At 38.2% G+C, this 23,205-nt stretch overlaps 1 protein-coding gene across 1 annotated transcript; it reads right to left on the reverse strand.

The window, feature by feature from the left end:
* Positions 1 to 371: 371 nt before the first annotated feature.
* On the reverse strand, positions 372 to 21,530 carry gltp.L (glycolipid transfer protein L homeolog). The gene is given in 5 exon segments (NM_001091149.1): positions 372 to 1,440; positions 3,652 to 3,802; positions 4,002 to 4,135; positions 5,405 to 5,463; positions 21,339 to 21,530. Coding segments are annotated over 5 exon segments (630 nt in total). The 5' UTR covers positions 21,442 to 21,530; the 3' UTR covers positions 372 to 1,257.
* Positions 21,531 to 23,205: the final 1,675 nt, after the last annotated feature.

The following is a 23,205-nucleotide window of genomic DNA, read 5'->3' on the forward strand; positions in this document are numbered from 1 at the left end:
ATAGTGAAATAACTAAGGAATATAAATATATTATATATATTCTATAACATACTAAAAGTTAACATGAAGGTGAGCCACCCCTTTAAAAGGTACAGTTATCTTTTAACTCTTTTATATCACATATTGGTAATTTTATATTATTGAATAGCCAAATTATAACAGAGATTTTTGTCAATTTTATTTAGAATTGGGGTTAAAAATGCAGTTATTACCAACATCCTAAAATTCAATGCAGTTATAAAAATACAGATGTCTGTTATAAATGGGTTGAATTCAACCTCCCGTTATCCAGAAACCCGTTATCGTGAAAGCTCCAAATTATGGCATGACAATCTCCCAGACTATTCTATCCAAATTTTTAAAAAATTTCCTTTTTTTTCTGTAATGATAAAAAACAGTACCCAGCCAATTGGGTTTATTTAATGTTAACATGATTTTATAGTAGATTTTAAAGTATGAAGATCCAAATAAAGGAAAGATCCGTTATCTGGAAAACCTCTGGTCCCGGGCATTCTGGATAAGAAGAAAAGTCAGGAAAGCTCACCAAAGCCTAAACCAGAATCACAAAAGGCACAATCATGATACAGCACATCATATATGTGTCACTTGCATTTTAACCACAGTTTGCCTTTCCGTGACCATCTGTTGGTGAAATCTATAGTTAGACAAGAGACCACACTGTGTTTGAAAATAAATAAATGTCAAACCATATAAGAATTGACAATACCCTGTAATTTCTTTAGATCTAATAGAAAAATAGCTTATACCCCCTTGCAGTTAAGAGACAGGGTGTGCAAACATTGCAAATTCATTAAAGTTCCAATATATACAGTTATAAAGTTAGAAGTTAAATAATATGTTTGTATTTAGTCCCAGCATTATTAATCAGCAGTGCTACTTTGGTGACCCAAGGGCAGAAAAAAGGTGTAAGCTAAAAGTACCAAAGTGATCTAATGACAGTGATTTGTATTTATTGGGTGCTTGTTATGTATACATACTGTACTTGCTAGGTTCTGTTTTTAAATGCCATCTTTTCCAAGGCCAAATCAGGCCTAGAAGAGACAGATGCCTAAATTCTAATGTGAACCCCATAGTAACCTGCAGCCAGTCTGACCCTGCTGAAAAAAATAACTGTCAATTAGTTTACTTTGGTTCTGCAGCATGCACCCATCCAATGAGAACATTCCATTGAAAAAACAAAATCTCCTGAGCGGTGTCCAGAAACAGTATGTGGTTAGCAGTCTTTGGTAGGGTTAACTAAGCTTTGTAATCCAGCTCTGCATTCATCTTGTTATACATTATATAGATTGCTTCTATGGTTGTAGTGTAATTCACCAGGAACTTCCGGATCTTCTCTATGCATTCCTCTTCCTTTACAGCTTGTCCTTTGGAGAGGGCCTTAAGGAAGTCATCTTTGTATGGAGCTGCAATTAGTGCAGTCTGAAACAAAATATACAGAGGAAAAAACAGCCTTTGTATACAAATTCCAAAGTTTCTCTTCACAAAAAGTAAATACCATGTCCACTAAATGTTTATTATAAATAAATGTTTTAACTATATAGTACCTGTACAAAAATAATCAGTTTAGTGTACTAAACCAATGGAAATTTGACCAGACTGTGTCCTTTATAAATTACAAATTATTATGCAGTTCAATGGTTGTTAGACATAAGCAAGTTTGCAATATACATGTATTACAATTTTTCCACTGTTTAAGTTATGTGTATATGTATTGGTATGGAAAGCAGGGCTTGTCTGTCCCTTGCTATTCTCTGTTGATACAATGTTAGAGAAGGCAGATGATTAACACACCTGTATTTGCTGGGGAACTCACACTTTTGCAACACTTTTGTTTAATAAGTAAAAACAAATGCTGCTTTCAATATCAATGTTTTTACAAATAACTTTAAAAGCACTGATATTTGTTAATAAATATATGTTGAAAAGTTGCTTAGAATTAGGTTCTCTTATTAGGCAAATTTTTATTTTGGGGATGACTTGCCCTTTAAGTAGCCAGTGTAAAACATGTGGCAAGTTAACAGGGCCCTGGTAATCAAGGTCTTCAATTCTAAAACAAATGGCGTAATGTAATAAATGATCTTAAAAGAAATGGGTTACCAAGGTACTCTTTGCACTCAATTAGCCCATGGGCCAAACCTACAGAGAGCGTATCAGGGCCACACCCACACGATACAGCCACGATACTATGACTGATAGAATTTTTCATCAGCCCATGAACCATGTCTAACCTGCTTAATTCAGGAACCAAGTAGTATATTGGTTGGGTTTGCAGGCCACCATACACATACCAATAATTGTATGAAATATCGTTAAAGGGGACCAGTCACCCTAAAAAAATAATTCCAAATCCTATTTTATGATGTTAGTCAAGCAAAATAAATCCCACTTTCACTACATAAATTAAAATCTTTTTTTTTTTTTTTTAGTCTTGGAATTCACAATCACAGCAAGCAGACAGGGGCCATTTTGTAGACACTGTTATTAAGGCAAAGCTTTGCATCATGCCAAAATCTTGTTTATGCACCAGAATGGGGCACCGGATGCCTCTGCTAATGGCTGCACAATTAGACAGCGAGGAGGGAAAGGGGAATGTGAGGAGAGCAGTGGCATCTAGAATGTACACAATGGAAAGTAATTAGTTTCCCCGTCCCTATGCCTAAGGCATAGAGAAGGGGCAGGCAATGTACAAGTGACAGCTGACACTTACATTTGTTTAGAGCAGGTATGGATGATTTAATAAAAATTTTAATAATTACATTTAAATTTTTAATAATTTTGGTTTCAAGTTTCATTTGAAAATGACTTACAGTTTTGTGTCCTGGTGACAGGTCAACTTTAATATGTGTATGGCCAGCTTAAGTTTGCTACTTGTCTAAACCATAGTAACAAATCAGTAGGTAGACATGATTGGTTGCTATGGGTTACTAAATACACATACAAATTTTTTTTTTTATAACTTATTATTTTTAGACCAGCAAACTGCCATGTAGGTTTGTACCATCAGTTGCCATGCAGTGAAACTGGGAATCAATGCAATAAATTAAGCATTTACACTTCTATGTAAACTCATATTTAGGTCATAGGCATATAGGGCATTTTAAGAAGCTGGATCATCTTAGGGAGATTTGTGGTCATAAAAATGCTCTTCCCGGTCAAGACAATTTCAATCAAGGGAGTATTGCCAAGACTGCCAACTCCAATATTCCAGGCAAATACTTGCACAATGGTCCCAACTGTAGCAGTTTATCATGCACCTCAACAGTTACTCTGAGCCACATGGGACATAACTGTTCAGTAAATTTGCTTTTGAATCCAACCTGCATTGTAAGAATCAATTACAAACTCACTGAACAGTTACGTCCCATGTGCCCCACCCCCCTCAAGTCACTGATTGGTTACTGCCTGGTAACCAATCAGTGGAAAACAAGAGAGCTACAAAACAGGAAGTAGTGTTCTGGCTATTATGTTAGACATCCAGTCACTCCAGCCTTTATGCACTACATTTTTGGCTAACTAACTGCATTAGAAACATTTATTATTTTGTACCGCCTATCTATCTACCCAGTTTTTATATTTATACTGTACTGAAAAATATCCTTTAAGCCCTTAGACACCAGTGTGCACGCTCACCTGGAAAAACTTCTGTACAAGCCAGCCATGGTAATTTTTGAGCGCTATGTCATATGCCTTGGTTATGTTCACCTTGATAAGATTCGGGTTCTGGTCATCTCTTTCTCCGTCAGAAATACTCTGTAGCAGAACCTGAATAAACTTTAGGCCCCTGCAACAATGGAATAAAAAAATGCTTGTACCAAGGTCAAATAAATAAGTAAAAGAGAATTCGGACTATAGAATTAATTATACATATAGAGATTTATCAAATTATAAAAACTTTTAAATGGTGTGATTTTAAACCAGTGTGCTTTAGTGCTCTTACACACGGGCATTCCCCAACAAAAGCAGACTTTTCTGTGCCTCACCTTTTTAACCACATCAGTGCTAATGTTGCCCCAGCTTTTGGCCACTTTGGCCCATACAATTCCTTCTCTCCTTCCAGAATCATCTGCAGGGTCTTGAACTGGGTAGGGTTTGATTCATAGACTGAACGGATTTTCTGGCATTTAAAAAGAATACAAGTTACACACAGAGAAACAAAAAGGTTTTCTTAACAGAGTGGCAGAAGTACAACTCACAAATCTCATGCTCTCTCTTAGAAAAAATATACAACTGGCACACACTTATATTTAAGGGCAAATTGGCTCATTACTGAAAGAATGTAAGCAAAACAAATGGCTTTTAGCCTTTCACATGTAAACTAAAACTCTCACCATGTAACACAAATTTTGAGGAACTAGCTGAAGGATAGATTACAAGGAGTGGTGGTAAATTGAACATTTTCTAATTTGGCCAGTGTTTTTTATGGAATATTGCAGGGGTCTGTCCTTTGCTTTTTAACTTGTTTATGAATGACCTGGAGGTGGACATTGAAAGTACTGTTTCTATTTCTACTGATGATACTAAATTGTGCAGAACTATAAGTATCATGCAGGATGCCGCTACTTTCCAGAGTGATTTGACTAAATTGGAAAACTGGGCAGCAAACTGGTAAATGAGGTTCAATGTTGATAAATGCAAGGTCATGCACTTTGGCAAAAATAATATACACTAAATGGCAGTTTCTTTAACTGAGAAGGATCCTGGCAGTGTCATTCTGTGGCTACTAAAGCAAATAAGTACTAAAAAAGTGCATTAACTCAAGGGATGAAAACATAATGTTCCCTCTTTATAGGTCCCTGGTAAGGCCTCATCTGGAGTATGCAGTGCAGTTTTGGACTCCAGTCCTTAAGAGATATAAATGAGATGGAGAGAGTGCAGAGACTAAACTAAACTGGTTATGAGGATGAAAGATTTAAATTATGAAGGTAGACTGTCACAGTTGGGGTTGCGAGGGGACATGATTAATCTTTACAAGTACATTAGAGGGCATTATAGATAAATAGCAGTGAGGCTTTCTCTCCATAAAAAGAGTGTCTTAGATTATTTCTTGGACAAGCATAACATTATAGGCAATACTAGCATCTATAGTTAATATACATATTGGTATATATAGTTTCAGAGAGTGTATGGAGGGGTTGGGGTATGTATGTATGTATGTATGTATGTATGTATGTATGTATGTATGTATGTATATCGAGGATCATCTGGAGGAGTTGAAGTTGATGGACTTTGGGCTTTTTTTCACCCCAACTTCACTGCTTGCAAAATAAACCAATATTTTTTTTGTTTTTAAAGAAGGATTTAAGACATTATTAAATCACTACCATATCTAGTCAAATATGTTATATATTAAGGAAGGGAAAGAATTACTATTTTGTTACATTACCGTTATATTTCCTGTAATATCTGCCTTGATTGGAGAAAATATTGCAGATCCAAGGCAGTCTGAAACCAAAAAAAATAGTTATTTTAGGGCAACGAACCATTTATCTTCCGATTTCTGAGTAACACAAGTGGGAAATTATCATATATCAGATTATAGATGTTCCAATTCTTTTTAGTGGGAGTCTCTCAGACCGGACTGACCTGGCAGCTATATACAGACCTCCAATGGATTATTATAGCTTTTAGCCTTCACAAGGAAGGCTAAAGTTTTTTTGTTTTTTAATTTACCATCCCAAAGGTACAGCAGTGAAGCTCCTTCACTCAGTCTTTGTAACTTTCTGGTTGGGCAGAACGCATGGTTACACCTGTCAAATCTTACGAATATAAGTAAATCAAGCACTCCAGTTCAATGATTTAAATGAGAAGTTAAAAGCATGTCTTCCAACAGACCTGATCTAAAAAGGCAGATCTGTGCATCTGGGTTGGCAGCACCCATGTCTGATCATGTCACTTCCAGTCCCTTTGAATCAATCTTTATACAAGAGTAGCTGAACTAGAAGCCGTTCATATGTAATATACACCAGAAACAAAAAGCAACATGGCAGTTCTGCCTTTTTAGATCAAGTATGGAGGAAAAGGGCTTTCTTTGGAAGCCTGAAAGATACAGCTGGGTAGGGGGCTTCTGAAGGTGCCCTTTGCTTTAATGTGCAATTTACTTTTCCTATATTCTTCTACTTGTCCTATCTTTTATAACTCTGGACTGAAGGTTACACAAGAGATACATGTACCAGCTCATTTCCCTTTGTCTATTTAAAAACACTGCCATGTAATGATTACTAATGAGCTTGAATGCATAATGCAGGCTGCACTGGTTTCTATGCATCAATCTGTGAACAAGGGAACGAATTGCCAAATGCCAATCACGTCTGCAGCAGGTGAATGAGGGTATTAGGTTTAAAAGGTATAGGGTTGCCACAAACTAAACACTATTTATCAGAGCAGCAAGTTCCTTTATTAGTAGCCTGCTCCTTTATCGAGGACACTTGCTAAAAGAAAGCACCCAGTTGGGCTGCAAGGAATTGAATACATTCCTAAACTACAAGAGAGTCCTTGTTTTGTCTACAGTTTTTCTGCTGGATGCATACACCAGTGCCAATCCAAAAATAATAAAACAATTACATATACACCACAACCACCAAGTGTGTCATTGCTTCCTCTATACAGTTCAGTGTGAAAATAAAAACTGGGTAAATCGATAAAAATAAAATAAAAAATGTTTCTAATATAGTTAGTTAGCCAAAAATGTAATGTATAAAGGCTGGAGTGACTGGATGTGTAAAATAATAGCCAGAACACTACTTCCTGCTTTTCAGCTCTGTAATTTTGAGTTAGTCAGTGACTTGAAGGGGGACCACATGGTACATTTCTGTTCAGTGAGTTTGCAATTGATCCTCCGCATTCAGCTCAGATTCAAAAGCAACCCATGTGGCCCCCTCAAGTCTCTGATTGGTTACTGCCTGGTAACCAGGGTAACCAGTCAGTGTAAACCAAGAGAGCTGAAAAGCAGGAAGTAGTGTTCTGGCTATTATGTTACACATCCAGTCACTCCAGCCTTTATACATTACATTAGAAACATTTTTTATTTTGCACAGTCTATCTTTTTACATTGAACAATTCCTTTAAGTACAACACATATGCCTTAAAATAAATAATTATAGTGTAGTGTGACTCATTAAAATTGCTTTATTTATTTATTTTAAGGCAGGGAGTGTTGTCCTTGGAATTAAACTTAAGTATTGGTGTGTTTTGGTGGCCAAAAATAGTTTAATTATTATTTTAAAGCCTGGTTGAGTTATGCTTTGTTATTTTAATATTAACTGTTCCTTAAAAGGGCGGTTCACCTACAAGACTATTAATATGTATTAAGCAACTTTTCCAATCGTCTTCTTTATTTTCTATTGTTTTTTAATTATTTGTCTTTTTCTTTGGACTCTTTCCAGCTTTCAAATGAGGGCCACTGACCCCCATCTAAAAAATTAATGTTCTGCAAGGCTACAAATGTATTGTTGTAGGTAACTAGATGCCGGTGCACACATGGAATTTTTTAAATAAATACTCCTTTATTATATCGACGTTTTGGTCCTCTGCTGGGACCTTTCTCAACCCTATTACTTTGTATGCCATCTTATTTTCTTGTAATCGGGACTTATAGCGTGTGGCTGACTGGCTAAATAAACCACTGCTTGTCTTATTGTGTACATCATATAGATCTTCTCTATTTATATTAGGGTGTGGCAACCTTCATAATGCTATAGAACAGCACTTTTGATATAAGGGTAGGACTTCACGACACGAGAGGAGCCGACGCGTCGCAATGTGACAAAACACATGTGACGTGTCCGGATGTTCTAAAGAAAACGGAAGTGAAGGAGAAATCGCAGGTAAGAACTACATTTATCCGACTGGTGGATGAAAACGCAGCTAAATACAACTAAAAATATCACAGCCAAGGCAATCAATTAAATGGACAAATACTAATGTGGGGTTTAGCAGCAACTTGGCTGCTATGTGAATATGTAGAAAAATAATGATTTACTAGATTCAGGTTACGTTTGATTGTCCTACTGGGCAATCTAGTTGCATGGGTACTTTGGTAAATTGCCAACCTCTGATCTGTATAGCAGGCTTACCGAGTAGCTCCCATCTTCCATTACCTAACGGTTTCTGACACTTGACTACTTTTTTTTACACCTTTGGTCTAAGGACAGACACCTGAGTCTTCATTCCTTGACGTCCAACGGCAGTGGAAAAATACCAACTGTGCCCAGACTGAAAGCACTCATCCATGGCATCCACACCATGAATAAATTACCAATCCATTCCGAATTTCTGCCTTGTCTAGTCAGAATGGAGATGCCCTCTGTATGAAATTTCAGTATTTTTTTTCTGGCATCTGCAACAAAAGCTAGTTACTTGATCAGGCACCTCCAGAGCGAGGAGGAGAGGAGTATTGAATATCAGGTGTGCTCATTGTGCGATGGTAATCTGCACCTAAGAGATGAGTGATGAGTATGTAATCGCTTTGAGTCGTTAGTTGACCTTTAACATAAGTACATCTATAAAACTTATCCAGTGACAGATAGACTAAACAGCTAAACAAAACTGGGATCTCCATGTAAATGAGATTAAAAAAAAAACAAAAAAAAGAACAGAAGGAACTTTGTAATCTTGATCCTTCAGATACAAGCAAGTAAAGGTACGTCATGTAAATACTCATGTAGAGTACAAAATACAAAAGAAAAAAAAAAAGTTAAAATAAGAAAACTAGGAATATAGGATTCAGAAACTTATCTATCTCAGATATGGTAATTTCAAAGTCATACTCATCATATACACCCAAGGCGAATAATGCATTTTCAACCTGGTGCACTTCAGTCGACTAATAAGCACCCATCATTAGCTCCTATTCAGGTCTGATATGCTCTGGGTATTATTTACAGTCTGTAAGACACCCAAACCAGCGTTTCCGGATGACTCTTATTCAAGTGAATGGGAGCCACAGAAGGTGACGGTGAGTGGTTTTCAGCCATGTGAAATATGTAGGGCTGAAAAGTTCCCTCTGTGATATAAAGCTAAGTGTTATAGTTCATAAATAATTTTCTGACCCACTTTGCTGGGGGGGAGGGGAATAAAATGGTAGAAATTCTTGCAAAGAAAAAAAAAACCCAGAAAATTACTGCCTCAAAATAGCATTTTCTATGAGATTGTAACCAAGGTAATGTTGCTAAAAAATCCTCCAGCAAAACGGTGCTTATGTCAAAGCCTACAAGTAGCATAGGTATCATGCCTGCTTGGTTAGATATGGCTAGCATAAGGTTTAAAGGAATAAAACATTGTGACCTTGTGATTTGACCACTTAGGACTCCCTTTGTTTGAAATACCTTTGTACCTTTATTTAAATGCTATTCAGTCCTACTCATGGGTGGAAATTACATTTTTTTTTTTTTTTTGGAAGAACATACCAGTCCTATCTCTGTTCTAGTAATATAAAAAGAATGGCCTGGGTGGCAAGCCAACTACTGGGAATTTTGCCATTGTTAAATCATCTCTGCCCAATAAGCTAACGATCTACTTGCAGGTACTGGGCAGTTAGTAAGCATATAAGGGCAAGGGAAGGAATGCATATTGGCAGGTCTGTGAGTCAGGGCTGCTAAAGCATTTTGCTAAATTGATTTTTCTAACTCAATTCCCAATTTAGATTATGTAATTTCCAGTTTTGTGAGAACGTCACCTTCCATAATGAAGAGTAGGTGGTAAGTAAGCAGTTCGGGTTGCATATAAATCTAAGCTAAGAAAGCATAATCTGCTAAATTGTTTAGCAGGTCAAAATGATGGTTGCAGGCCTACAAGGTTAGACCAAAGCAACTCTATGTATTTTATAGTACTATTGTATTGTTCATGATACTTTCAGTTGCAGATGAGAGGGTAACAGACTATAGTTCTCTTAGTTAAAAAGGACTCAAAAAAGAGAAACATCCTAAAGCAGCTAATGAATATTTCAGTTAAGCCGATTTTTACTTTTTTGTTACAGGACTCACTAGGCTGTAAGAAAAAAAAAACCACAGCTATAGCTAATTAAAGGTCAGTGACATATGAAGTGACACATCTCTAAAAAAAAAAGCATGTTTTTGAATAATTGCACATGGTAGGCCATTACCTCACTATAAATATCTAGAACATTCCTTATTTACAGATGTAACCATCATCAAAATCAGAAATGACCAATAAACCTTATGAGTTATATAGTTAGCTATAACAACGAGCTGCAGGGCCTGCTTTTGGTACAAATAAAGTTGGCCATACATTGAAAGATCCAACAGTTTGGCAAGCTGGTCTGATAGTCTTGACAGGCAAGCATAATGTTTTAATATTTTGGGTTACAGAGAATACCCCAACATTAAAGAATGTTTTATCATCTCTCTGTAAACTAAGCCTACAGGAGGCCAAGCGGTATAGGCAAGGTAGCCAGCCAAATCAACAGCAATTTATTAAAGGGTGGACAGATTATTTTGACTCATTAAATGATAATAGAAGACAATTCATACATAAAATCTTGGGTAAAAATTCACATTACTCACCCCCCAACCAGAGTTAAATATTGTCGGCTAAAAAGATGCTCAAACACAGAGGTATCAGCCATTTCTTCTTGGTTGGATTTTTTTGTATTATTTTATAGTTTTTGCTTGTTTCTGCAAACTAATACATGCATTGTTTTAAATGTAAGCGTCTGCACAATGTTATCCTGCTAAACAGCCTGCTTGCTTATTGTAAAATGCAATCAAGACAATTTGAAAATGACATGAAAAGGATTTCCTTTTCTTCATTTCCTCTTCACCCCCAAAAAATGAAGAGCAACTGCAAATTGTCTCAGAATAACACTCTCCGTAATTTTCAAAGTTAGCTCAAAGATGAACAACCCCTTTAATCAGCACTAGATGTTGCGCAGAGAAAATGGTTCAGTTTCGTAACCGGCCTGTGATACAAAGGTGTGGTACATTAGATTGACTCATTTTAAATTGTATATTGAATATTAAGTGGCTTCATATTTTTAGAGCGATTCAGATAATTGCACAAAGTTTCTAATTATATCCCTGTATAATAACAGTTTGCAGACAATTACAAGTAGCAATATTTGGCCCATGTCTTACAAGTGCGTGTGTAGGCAGGGGTTTAGAAAATGCAAATGTTTAGGACACTCCTTCAGGGTGCATTGAAGCTGTACATGCATTAAAGAAGCATAATGCTCTATTTTTGATAAATAAGCCTCACAAAATCATAGTCAAATAAAAAAAGAAAAAAAAACCAATTCATTAAAGAGCTGTGAAATTTCCCCCTGGTGAACCGTTGAGCTCTGTTTTCACACTTTGATAAATATACATCTCTTCTGTCTCGAGTCTGCTTATTCAAATTTAATTTATCTTGCCCTGGCATCTGAACTGTGGTTCACGTGTTCACACTAAATGCATTGGTACAACATTGCTCACCTAACCGTACTACTGTCTGTCATAGTATGTCTAAGATAGCAGAAGTCAGCACTCAGCAATGGAAACTTTTGCAGTTGGGGTGCACGTCTCAGGTAGCCACTTCCACCTTAATATTCAGTATTCCCAGGTAGACAGCACCACACATCCAGTCCGGTTCCTTAAAAAGCCTTTATTAGAAAAATGCCTTTAGCAAGACAGAAATACAGCGACGTTTCAGGCCGACATCAGCCTTTCCTCAAGCTGAGGAAAGGCTGATGATACGTCGCTGTATTTCTGTCTTGCTAAAGCCATTTTTCTAATAAAGGCTTTTTAAGGAACCTGACTGGATGTGTGGTGCTGTCTACCTGGGAATACTGTCATAGTATGTCTGTCAGCGTATTTTTTATGCAAGTAGGTGGAAATGGGTATGAAATCACATGCACACCATAAAATAAGCTCATCTGTGCATAATTGAGTAGGGTTCATGTATATAAGAGTTTAAGTAAATCATATTTAACAGTACTATAGTTACATGAACAGATACAAGTCGCTTTAACTTTTTGCTATCATAGGGGGTTGTACACCAAAGTAAAGCTCAGGCTATTTTGTTGCCTAAATTAAGAGCCATGACTTTCCATGTCTACTTCTACTACTCAGACTCCGGTAATGAGTGGGGGTGTGGGGGGGAATTCGGTCAAAGAAGTTGAAACCTTATTTCTTAAAGTACATAGTGCCCCCTGCCAGCATTAAAGGGCTCACCGACTTCACAGCTTGTGTGACTCTCTCTGCACAGTGGCCCCATAATTGTGCTACACTGGCCTCAAACTGTCAACATTTCATAACACAGTTCTCCTAGCAATATCTGGCAGTGGCCCCAGACCTACATAACTATTTCACACATTGGCCCTGCCATTTTCTGAAACCCTGGTCCCAGCATTTCTAATGACACAGTGGGGTAACTACAAGGAAGAAAATCCCCATAACCAAGTAGGGTTCCACAACCATATTTATGTTCTATAACACACTAAAAGTTAACTTTAAGGTGAACCACCCCTTTGAGTTTTCTGTGCTAAGCAATACCCATGTAACAATCCTAGTATCTATTAGAAGAGGCAGGGCCACTAACACCTTAAACTTAACATTTTTTATATACACCTTTAAACGGTGAAATCTGTTTGCCCAGCACCGGCAAACAAAATGTTTTTGGGGTTTTGTAGCAGAAAAGTCCTACTTAACATAAGGAAAAAAATGTGTTCTGTAAAAGTTTAAAGAGCAATGAATTGTATTTGATCCTCGCTTATCTCCATTTAATGTACTTGCATGGATTTCCTTTCACACTCCAAACACAAAGGTCTCGAAATAAAACTAATCACAGTGAAGGACTGTCACATGGGCCTTAGGTTAGTGCCACACAATGCTTGGACTGCAGAGAAACCCAGACGGAGAATCCCCTCCTCTCCTGTTCCTAGCGGAAGCATTGCCTCCATTCGGGTGCGGCAAAAACATCGGACTTGGGTGCGAAACGCAAAATCTTTTATGTGCCGAAATCTGTCGTATCTGTCTGCACCCGAGCAGAGGCAATTATTACATTGCTGGTACATTTGTAATAGCAGCCCTAGCAGGTGATTTACTCATAGTGAGTTGTGACTCATAGCACGCTGTGTCACAAATATAGTTTGGTATTTCAGTCATAAAGCATGGAAGAACAGGTCTTTTTCAGAGAAATAAAATGTAGCTATAGTTACCTAAGCGCCAGAAAATACACTCCCTGTGCAAGCACAAAATGGACTAGAATTATGTAAATTGAAATACCTTGATTGGAAACCAAGTCTGGATTTAAAGATAATCGTAGATTGTAAAGGATTGTTTATACCCAAATACGTAAAATTGGCTTATTCATCAGTAAATATCGACCCAATACACATTTTCCCTTAAACCGAAATTTGGTGATGTTCTGCAAGTCCCTCACTGATCACCCGACAGAAGAAATGCAGGGAAAAGAAACCATGTCCTTGGTTAGTGTGTGAAATTGGGTTTTATAATAAACATTTGCAACAGGTATAGTTACCAATTGCAACTAGTTACAGCAGCCAGCACTTAGTGGTTACCAGCTATGAGCTACTGAAATGGAAACTTTAAGTCTTTTTTTATTACATTATGGGGCTTGTTTCAGTATGGATTTATTTAGTAGTACATACTATAAGAGAAATACATGTTTCACGAAAAGACTATTAATATGAAATAATTTACATAGCAACGGTGTTTTTGCAATATATGTTGCTAGGGACCTGCAATGTTTAGAGGTGAAATAATTTCCGCATTACTTGCCATTTTCAGGAATAAAAAGACTTTTTAGTTTTGTAATCATGATATTGTTCCTCAACATCAAAAACAACTTGCGTGCAGTCAGGTAATGAAATGTGACATCATGCATAGAGCTGAATCAATGCTCAGTCCAAAGTCAAGTTCAGCAGGTACAGTTTCAAAGGGTCAGTGGCTTATCTGTGTAACTGAATATTTTGAAGAAAGCTAATCACCCTTAAAATGACGGCTTTACTTATTTGTACCTTGTGCAATATTGATGCTGCTGCTGAATCCAAGAACCTGCTCTGCAACCCTTACACCAAACACAGAATAAGTTGTCAGGATTTAAAAGATGATGAAATGATATTGAAAACAACAGCATCTTATACTTGATACCTAACTAAGATATAACAAATCCTTATTGGTGGCAAAACAGTTATATTGTGTTTAAAGTTTAAATGATCTTTTAGTAGACTTAAGGTATGGATATCAAAATTATGGAATGATTTCTTATCTGGAAACTCAAAGGACCCGAGCATTCTGGATAACAGGTCCCACACCTGTACTTATACAGGTATAGGATCTAGGAATGCATGGAACTTGCCAAAGAAGAGGTCTTCCTATAATTTGGATTACCATACCTTAAGTCTGCTAAAAATTATTTAAACTCAAATAAACCCAATAGGATTGTGTTGCCACCAATATGGAATTATATGTAGTTACCATCAAGTACAAGGTACGGTTTCATTATTACAGATAAAGGAAATATTTTTTAAAAAATTAGAGAAGAACTAAGACAGCCATACATGGGACAATATAAGCTGCTACTAAGTCTGCATCTTATTTGGCAGTGTATTGGGCCCTCCACAGGCTTCCCCCGATCAAGATCTATCCTAAAATCGGCCATATTTACATTTCTGTCAGATCTAGGACCACACTGGTTTGTAGATGCAGTCCTCGGTCCAACTGCCCATGTTATCCTCATTGTGATCCGATCGTTGCGCTCTAGGGCCCATGATTGGATAAGCCCAATATCGCCCACCTCATGGTGGGCATATCGGGGAGAGATCTGCTTGTTTGGCGACCTCGCCAAATGGATCTCTGCATGTATAACTACCTTTATTTTCTTAAAATGGACTCTATAGGGGATGGCTTTTTCTTAACTCTGAGCTTTGTGGATAAGTGTTTTTTGGATAAAGTTTCCCATACCTAAATATCATGCTATGGGCCATTATCATAAACAATGAAAAGTGGAAGAAGTTCATATAAAATGTATTGGGGCCTGGGAGGGGGGTTATTTTCCATAATCTGAAACAGTGCCTTAAAAGAGAACTAAAGCATAATTAAAGATGTAGTCTAGAAATGTTGTACATTATATTTTAGGTTTCTGTACCAGCCCAAGGCAACCACAGCCCTGTGAAGATCTGTGCCTCTGAAGATGCCCGAGTAGCTCCCCATCTTCTTTTCTGCTCATTTACTGCACATGCTCTGTGCTACAGTCACTTACTGAGTTTAGAGACCCACTCACAATATACAGTACACATGGAATGAAAATGTCACAATATAAAGCCGATTAGCAATTAATACAGATAATTACTACATGGCAGAAACCAGTGTAACTAGCAACAGAATTTAAGCCTTGTAGCATCAGCTTATATTACAGGCCAACCTCCTTTTACTGCTTGATCATTTGCGACAACTCCGAAGCTTAGCTTTTCAACAGCTGCTCTGAGCCCACTGAGCATGTGAGTGTCGCAGACTTTCCAAGATGGTGACCCCCCCCCTGTGACAAGTTTTAAGTCCTGGATCATTGCTGCTATTGAGAAGCTAAAACTTTAGGTTGGTGCAATAAGTTATGCATATAAAATATGCAATTTTTATCCATATTCATTTTTGGGGTTTAGTTCTCCTTTAAGGGTCAAGGAAAGGTAGAATATCTGGAGGTAGGGTTTCAATTTTTTAGCCACCCCCAGCAATTCTAGTTGCTTACTTCAGACCCTGGAACATTGTTCCTTTTCTTCCAAAAATATATCAGCCAGTGGTGCTTTTCTTCTCAGTACCACACAGCCACACTCTTCAAGTGCCCCAGCATCCTCTGAGTCATCCTGGATGAGCACATGTGCAGTACAGAAAGCCTTTGCAGATTTCTGTACTGTAATGGGCAAGTGAAGACAGTGCCTGCCCAATAGGGATATGTGGGTCGGCTTGAACCCACTGACTGGCGGGCCAGCCAATAACTTTTCTAGATGGTCCCCTTTTGGAGTGTTAGCATGCACCCAATACTCTTCTGCCCAGCGTCCAGGAAACTGGAGAATCAGGGAATTTCAAAACAGGGTTCGGCCTTCAAGGTTTTTGATACCATTCTTGTTCTGTTACCCAATCTGCTACTTGACAACCTGGTTTAAACAAAAGTGATTACCGGTTCATTTCAGCTAGTCACAATTAAAACAGAAAAACTGTAATTGTTCAAAATATAATTAAAATTTTTGGGGTTTCCATACTGCCACAGTATGAGCCAATCATTGGTCCTAGACCTGTCCACTTTGTTCCAGCACCGAAGTGGGCAAATGAGGCAAAAAAAATCTCTTTTTTGCAACCTAGCCAAACAAGCAAATCTCAATGTGTAAGGCCAGCTTTACAGTGACGGTCTTTATTTTGTTAGACACATGCTGAATAGGAAGGAAGTTTACAGACCAACTGCTTTCTAATGCCCCCCCCAAAGGGGATTATGGAGACCTACATTTGGGTCCCAATCCAGTCCTTACATACTTGCCAAACTTGGACTGTTCTTGACCTACACCATCTTGCCGTTAATACACAACATGCCCTCTTCACTGAGGGGGTGAAAAAGATTAATCATAGCTCTACACAAACCTTAAAAAAAATACGAGAGTTGACACTTTCTGTACCACATGGAATATAAACTCTGAAGCTTCAAACCTTTATCCAAACGACCTGAAAACTTAATATATACTTGTTTGGTTTCACGATTTGAAAAACAGATCACCTTTCAACAAAACACTATTTATACACACAGCATTTTTGCCATTTGTTTATCAGGATTGGCGAGGGAGTACATGGGTTAGATTGCAGAGCAAAAGCACATACTACACAGATCCTATTCACGGCAAGAGAACAACAAGTCAGTGTCCCAGTGATGCTAATGAAATGCACACTGAATCTTAAAGCAGCAAATACAAGAGACAGGATCATCATGGTTAATCTGTGGAATGCATGAGCAAAGATAAATAAGACAACTGTAGCATGTTTTAATTCCTGCAAACTAAAAGCAAAATCAAAATAATGGCTGCCTGCTATGGATTGTTTCCTACTGACATGAATAGGAAAAACCAGGAGTTCCCCTGCACACAGGTTAATTACTTTTCTTGAGTAAGAAAACACCTTGTGCAAGGTGACATCAGTGATATTTAATCATGTAAACGGGAAGCAAATCAAATGGGGTAGTAACAATAGCAGTTCATTATGTCATTTCCCTTAACTTTAACCCTTTCTGATTTATTAGTTCTTTGATCTTGCCATTTCATATGAGATCAGTAAACACGTGGCACAACATAGTAGGAACAGAACTTTGGGTAGGCAGCAGAAGCACGTTTCTAGGGTTTGGGGCGCGCAATTACAAGTGAGCAGACTAGCAATCGTTGAGGGAAGGAGTGAGGCACTCAGCAAGTTTTGCCCTTTGTCTTTAGGTTTTCACAGTACTTTTTGACCTCTTATCACATAGGAAATCTAGTATGATTTCAATTTTTCTTATTTTCCCCCAATATATAGATAAATTTATCACTGGATTTTCCAGCTACAAGTGTTACATATATGAGTGAGCTTTGTACATATAGGAGAAGTTTGCTGTGAGTGGATTTTGTTTTTTGATAATCAAGGATTGCTCATGCCCCACACTTCTTGCAAAAAATAAATAAATAAATAAGTGATGGCAGTACCCCTTAATGTATTTACAGAGCTAATGTAGTAATTTAGCATTTCTAACAAAACGGCTTAATTTGCCATTTAAAATAAAATGAAACCCTTACTGTACAGCATGTGCATATTTAACAGCTATGGGGTTTTAAAGGGTGATTCAGCTTTAAGTTCACTTTTGGTACGTTATAAAATGGCCAATTCTAAGCAACTTTTCAATTGGTCTTCATTATTTTTTATAGTTTATTTTAATTATTTGCTTTTTTTCTTCTTCTGGCTCTTTCCAGCTTTCAAATCTCTGTAAGCATTAATTGTTATTGCTACTTTTTATTACTCATCTTTCTATTCAGGCCCTCTCCTATTAATATTCCAGTCTTTTTTCAAATCAATGCAGATCACGGAAATTGAAAACCAGAGAGCTTCTGAATAAAAAGCTAAATAACTAAAGCTAAAAAAAATAAAATAAAAAAAAACACAAAATAATTAAAACCAATTGGAAATCTATTTCAGACTATCACTTTCTACATCATAATAAAAGTTAACTCAAAGGTGACTAACCCCTTTAAATTTCTGAACATACAGTACTAAAAAGCTAATGTAGCATTACGCAACAATAGGATATTTAAAGGTTATGCAGTTTCTGTTCCTGTTTGTGATCATTTTATGTACAGCTTCTCCTAAACATGATCTTAAATAACGAGAGAAAAAAAAAGGAAAATACACAATATAGTTGTTGTAAGGCACCACTCATAGTATAAAATGCTAACTTTATTTTTCCTGGGACAGCTTCTGTTCATAAAAAAAATATTGCACTGACCTAATTTGTGCCATGCTGCAACAGTGCAATCAGAGCACCAGTGATGCCTTTGTGTCTTCTAAAAAGATCTATTTGTGAACAGAGCATTTCTTGACTTTATGGTTTTTATATACTTATACATTATAATCATATTCTCATTTAAAAACCTCTTCCCCAATATAAAGAATGGCAGCTTGACCAGCCTTTTTCAAACTGACATATTACGCAACCCTCTTCAACTCTGTCACTCCCTTATACTTTTTTTTTTTTTTTTTTTTTTTTTTTATTACGGTAATGTGCCTTTTGCATACTAGAAGCCAAAAATATGAATCTCCCATTGCCAGAAATGGTCTATAAAATCCCGGGGCAAATAATTGATGAGGAAGAGGATAACTTGCTTTGGACCTATCATAAATAGGCAGCACAAACGGATATACAAAGGCTACTACAAAAAAAATTTGAGACAGCAGGTAATATTTAATATAGTTTTGTGAAACAGTAATTTGCACCCCACATCTCTTCTTTAACATATGTTGGCATATCAATATTTGTTCTTCATTCAAACAGCAGATAAAGTGAGATTACCAAACATGGAAAAACAGATATTGCCCCCTTTGCCAGTCTAGCAGAAATGTATCCCACTCCTCTATTAAAGGAATTGTTCAGTGTAAAAATAAAAACTGTGTAAATAGACAGGCTGTGCAAAATAAAAAATGTTTCTAATATAGTTAGTTAGCCAAAAATGTAATGTATAAAGGCTGTTGTGATTTGATGTATATTATTATGTCAGTCAGAACACTACTTCCTGATTTTCAGCTCTCTTGGTTTACACGGACTGGTTACCCTGGTTACCAGGCAGTGACCAATCAGAGACTTGAGGGGGGCCACATGGGTCATATCTGTTGCTTTTGAATCTGAGCTGAATGCTGAGGATCAATTACAAACTCACTGAACAGAAATGTACCATGTGGCCCCCCTTCAAGTCGCTGACTAGCTCAGAGTTATAGAGCTGAAAAGCAGGAAGTTGGATTCTGGCTGTTTTATTAGACATCTGTTCACTCCAGCCTTTATACATTACATTTTTGCCTAACTAACTATATTAGAAACATTTTTTATTTTGCACAGCCTATGTATTTATCCAGTTTTTCTTTTCACACTGAACTATTCCTTTAAAGAAGTCTAAATCTTTGCCCAGGTGTTTATGAGCAAATAGTAGTCTTGTCTTGTAGTGATGTGCGGGTCAAGTTTTTCCCAACCCGCATCCGCCTGATCCTACACCTGAATGCACAAAGCACAAATGCACTGCAGGTCAGCCGTACATGGGTCTAAAATAGCTCAATATAGTCCATACAAGGAGATCTAATAGGAGACCACCTGTTGGAAGATTGACTGGCATATACATTTATCAGCCTTGTATGTTAATGTATATTGTACATGTATGTACACATAATACATAGTTTATATATTCTGTATTTATATATACATACACAGACAAACCTTAACTCGGGTAACTGATAACAACCTGGAAAAATGAGCTGTGAACCAGAACAAAAGAAGATGGGTCACCAATTGTGTTTAACTTGAGAGGCACAGATTGTTACTGCTAAAGGATTGTGGTGACCTAGGGCTGGTACAGAAATCCATAAGATATAGCATTTCTACACATTCTTTGTTGAGCTATAATCTATAGGTGAAACTAAATAATTTTACAGTTAATCATATTCAAGATCTCTTTTTTATAAAAAAGTGGTATTCATGTGGTGGTGGTGGAAGACACAACTGCTTACTTTTTACCTTGGTCTTCTGATAAAAATAAAAAGCAGCCCAGGGTTCTTTTCAACTGACTGTAACGCTGTCATTTTTAGTTAAGTGGTACAGATCCTTGGTTTCTGCCCAAGACCACTCCCATACAGAGTGTAAAGGTATGGGATCAATTATCAGGAAACCCGTTATCCAGAAAGCACCAAATTACGAGAAGGCCATCTCCCACAGACTCCTTTTCATCCAAATTTTTAAAAATGATTTACTATTTCTCTGTAATAATAAAAAAAGAGTACTTGATCCAAAGTACAGTGCTCAATCCTAACTAAGATATAATTAATCCTTATTGGAAGCAAAAATGATTTGGGTTTATTTAATGTTTAAATGATATTCTAGTAGACTTAAGGTATGAAGGTCCAAACTATGGAAAGATCTGTTATCCGGAAAACCCCAAGTTCTGAGTATTCAGGATAACAGGTCCCACACCTTTATAAGTTTTGATTACACTATACTGCACATTCATTGATTTCCAGTGTTACACTGCCTTGCATGTAAACCATCCTGGACAATTAAAGGGCTCTCTAAGTGGCAGTGAGGTGATCAGTGGGCTGACACTTGGTTTTTATAATTTATTTATTTTTTAACAGAAAAGGAAAACCTCCCAGGGGTTAAAAAGTAATCGACTGTATTCACTATGGGTACCGAACATTAGCAGGCTACCCAATAAATACCAATTTGCTTGTCCTTTAAACTTTTTCAGTAAGGACTACTAGCTGTATGGAAGGAAATGCTTTTTTACCAACACCCACAAATAGGACAAACTTTGCTGCAGAGATTCCTATGCTGTAACCCCCAGCAGCCCTCCGGCAGGACTCCCAGCAGCCCTCCGGCAGGACTCCCAGCAGCCCTCCGGCAGGACTCCCAGCAGCCCTCCGGCAGGACTCCCAGCAGCCCTCCGGCAGGACTCCCAGCAGCCCTCCGGCAGGACTCCCAGCAGCCCTCCGGCAGGACTCCCAGCAGCCCTCCGGCAGGACTCCCAGCAGCCACCGACAACGTGGGTGACTGTAAGCTGCTGCTAGAAAGCGGCAAGTTGTAGGTTCTTCGCTTGATCTACTCACCAAAGAAAGCGGGCAGATGGGAAACAGAATCCAGGAAGCTGCAGGTGTCTATTTGTTTATCAGCAGGAAGTGCCTTGAACTGATGCAGAAGAAGCACAGCCATGATGCGGTCCGGTTAGCGGTACCTGACTCACCGGTAAGCTTTGTCTAGCAGCCACACAAACACACCTACTATCCGGACTACAACTAAGGCGGATCTGTGAGTGTCCCCACTCTTCTGCCACACTATCTTACAGCTGACTGCAGGGGGCGGGACTCCCACATGCGCATCAACCAATCATAAAAAGTCTACCTACCAGCTGTAAAACAATACCGATTATAAACGTCACTCTTCGGGCAAATAATATCGAACGTGGTCGCTGGTGTCACCAATCAGAAGAAGCAAAGCCAAGAGCTCAGCCAATCAGCCGTTAACACTAGAACGCTAGCTGGGCGTGTGTTCCGCCTGTTATTGAATAATGCACGCTGTTAGACGGCAGACAAGTTAAAGGCGTTTAAATATTTAGAGTAACTTTTTCCTGTCTGACACGCGCTGTGTACACGATCAGATGGCAGCGTCTCAGGCTTCTCTGCATGTTTTGACTTGAATTTCAAAGTGAAGTTGAAACTAGCGCCAAAATATAATTTTACAGCTCACATGATATGATGCACCTTTAGAAAACCGAGAAAGAGAAGAGTTTTCAGTGGCAGAGGCCCAGTCACGTTACTTGCTAGTGCATGGCTAAGGAGGAGTCGTTATAATGTTGCCTAGGATGCCAGCAAGGAGCTGCAGGCCCGGATTTGTGGAAAGGCCACCAAGGCCCTGGCCTAGGGCCGCAGGATTTTAGGGGGCAGCTTGCTGCCCAACCAAACTCACATTGGGTCAGAAACACTGGGGATGCTCAGAAGATACAATAGTTTATTTAAATTTCCCATGCACCAATTAGGGTTGCAACCTTTTCTGGGAAAAAATATCGGCTATCCTATATTTATCTTTTTTCCCTATTAATAACATTGGGATCAATCATCATTTTTACCGGCCAGGTTGGCAAAATACCGGCCAGGTGGCAACCCTAGCACCAATCCCCATTGCTCGAGTCCCAATTAAAATTTGCACAAATAAAAGGAAGGGGCAGGGCCAAATTTACATAGAGGGCACCCCGATCTCTCCCTTTTGTTTGCTCAAATTTTCATCATTGGTACCGGAGCGATGGGGATTGGCACACAGGAGATTTAGAAAACTATTGTATCTCCTGCTCATCCCCAGTGTTTCTGAACCAATGTGGGTGTGGCTGGGCAGCATGCTGCCCCTAAAATTCTGCTGCCCTAGGCCCAGGCCTTGGTGGCCTATCCACAAATCCAGGCCTGGGAAGGAGGGGGGGGGACAATGGCAGCGGGCTTAGGGGGCGTCTGCTTTGTAAATTTGGCCCTGAGGAGTTGACTGGGTGCCAGTGCATAGATTTCCGATCTCAGCACTTTCCTGCATTCGGTATGCTATAGGCAGGGTTGCCAGGTCTAATTTTCAAAACAAGCCAAAGTCAGCTAAAAAAAAAAAAAACCGGTTCAAAACTAGCCAAGAGGCACTTCAAAAGTAGCCCAAACATAGCCCAATATGTGCAGTGAAAAAGTCTAAAAATAAAATACATATACAATTTCAATAAATATTGGTAAAACAGGTCAACCTCTAGACATTTTGGTGGCCAATAGATTTTTGCCCCAAAATTGTCTAAAATTGAGGAAAGTCAACGGAAAATGCGAGAATGGGAGACTGGGGTACAGAGCCCAAAATCTGGTACCTCCCGACTTCTACACAAGTCAGTCCCATTGCATGCTGGGTATTGTCGTCTTACATTAACCTTGGCAGTTGGCAAATTGTTAAACTACATTA

Source organism: Xenopus laevis, chromosome 1L (genome assembly GCF_017654675.1).
Source record: "Xenopus laevis strain J_2021 chromosome 1L, Xenopus_laevis_v10.1, whole genome shotgun sequence".
NCBI lineage: Eukaryota > Metazoa > Chordata > Amphibia > Anura > Pipidae > Xenopus > Xenopus laevis.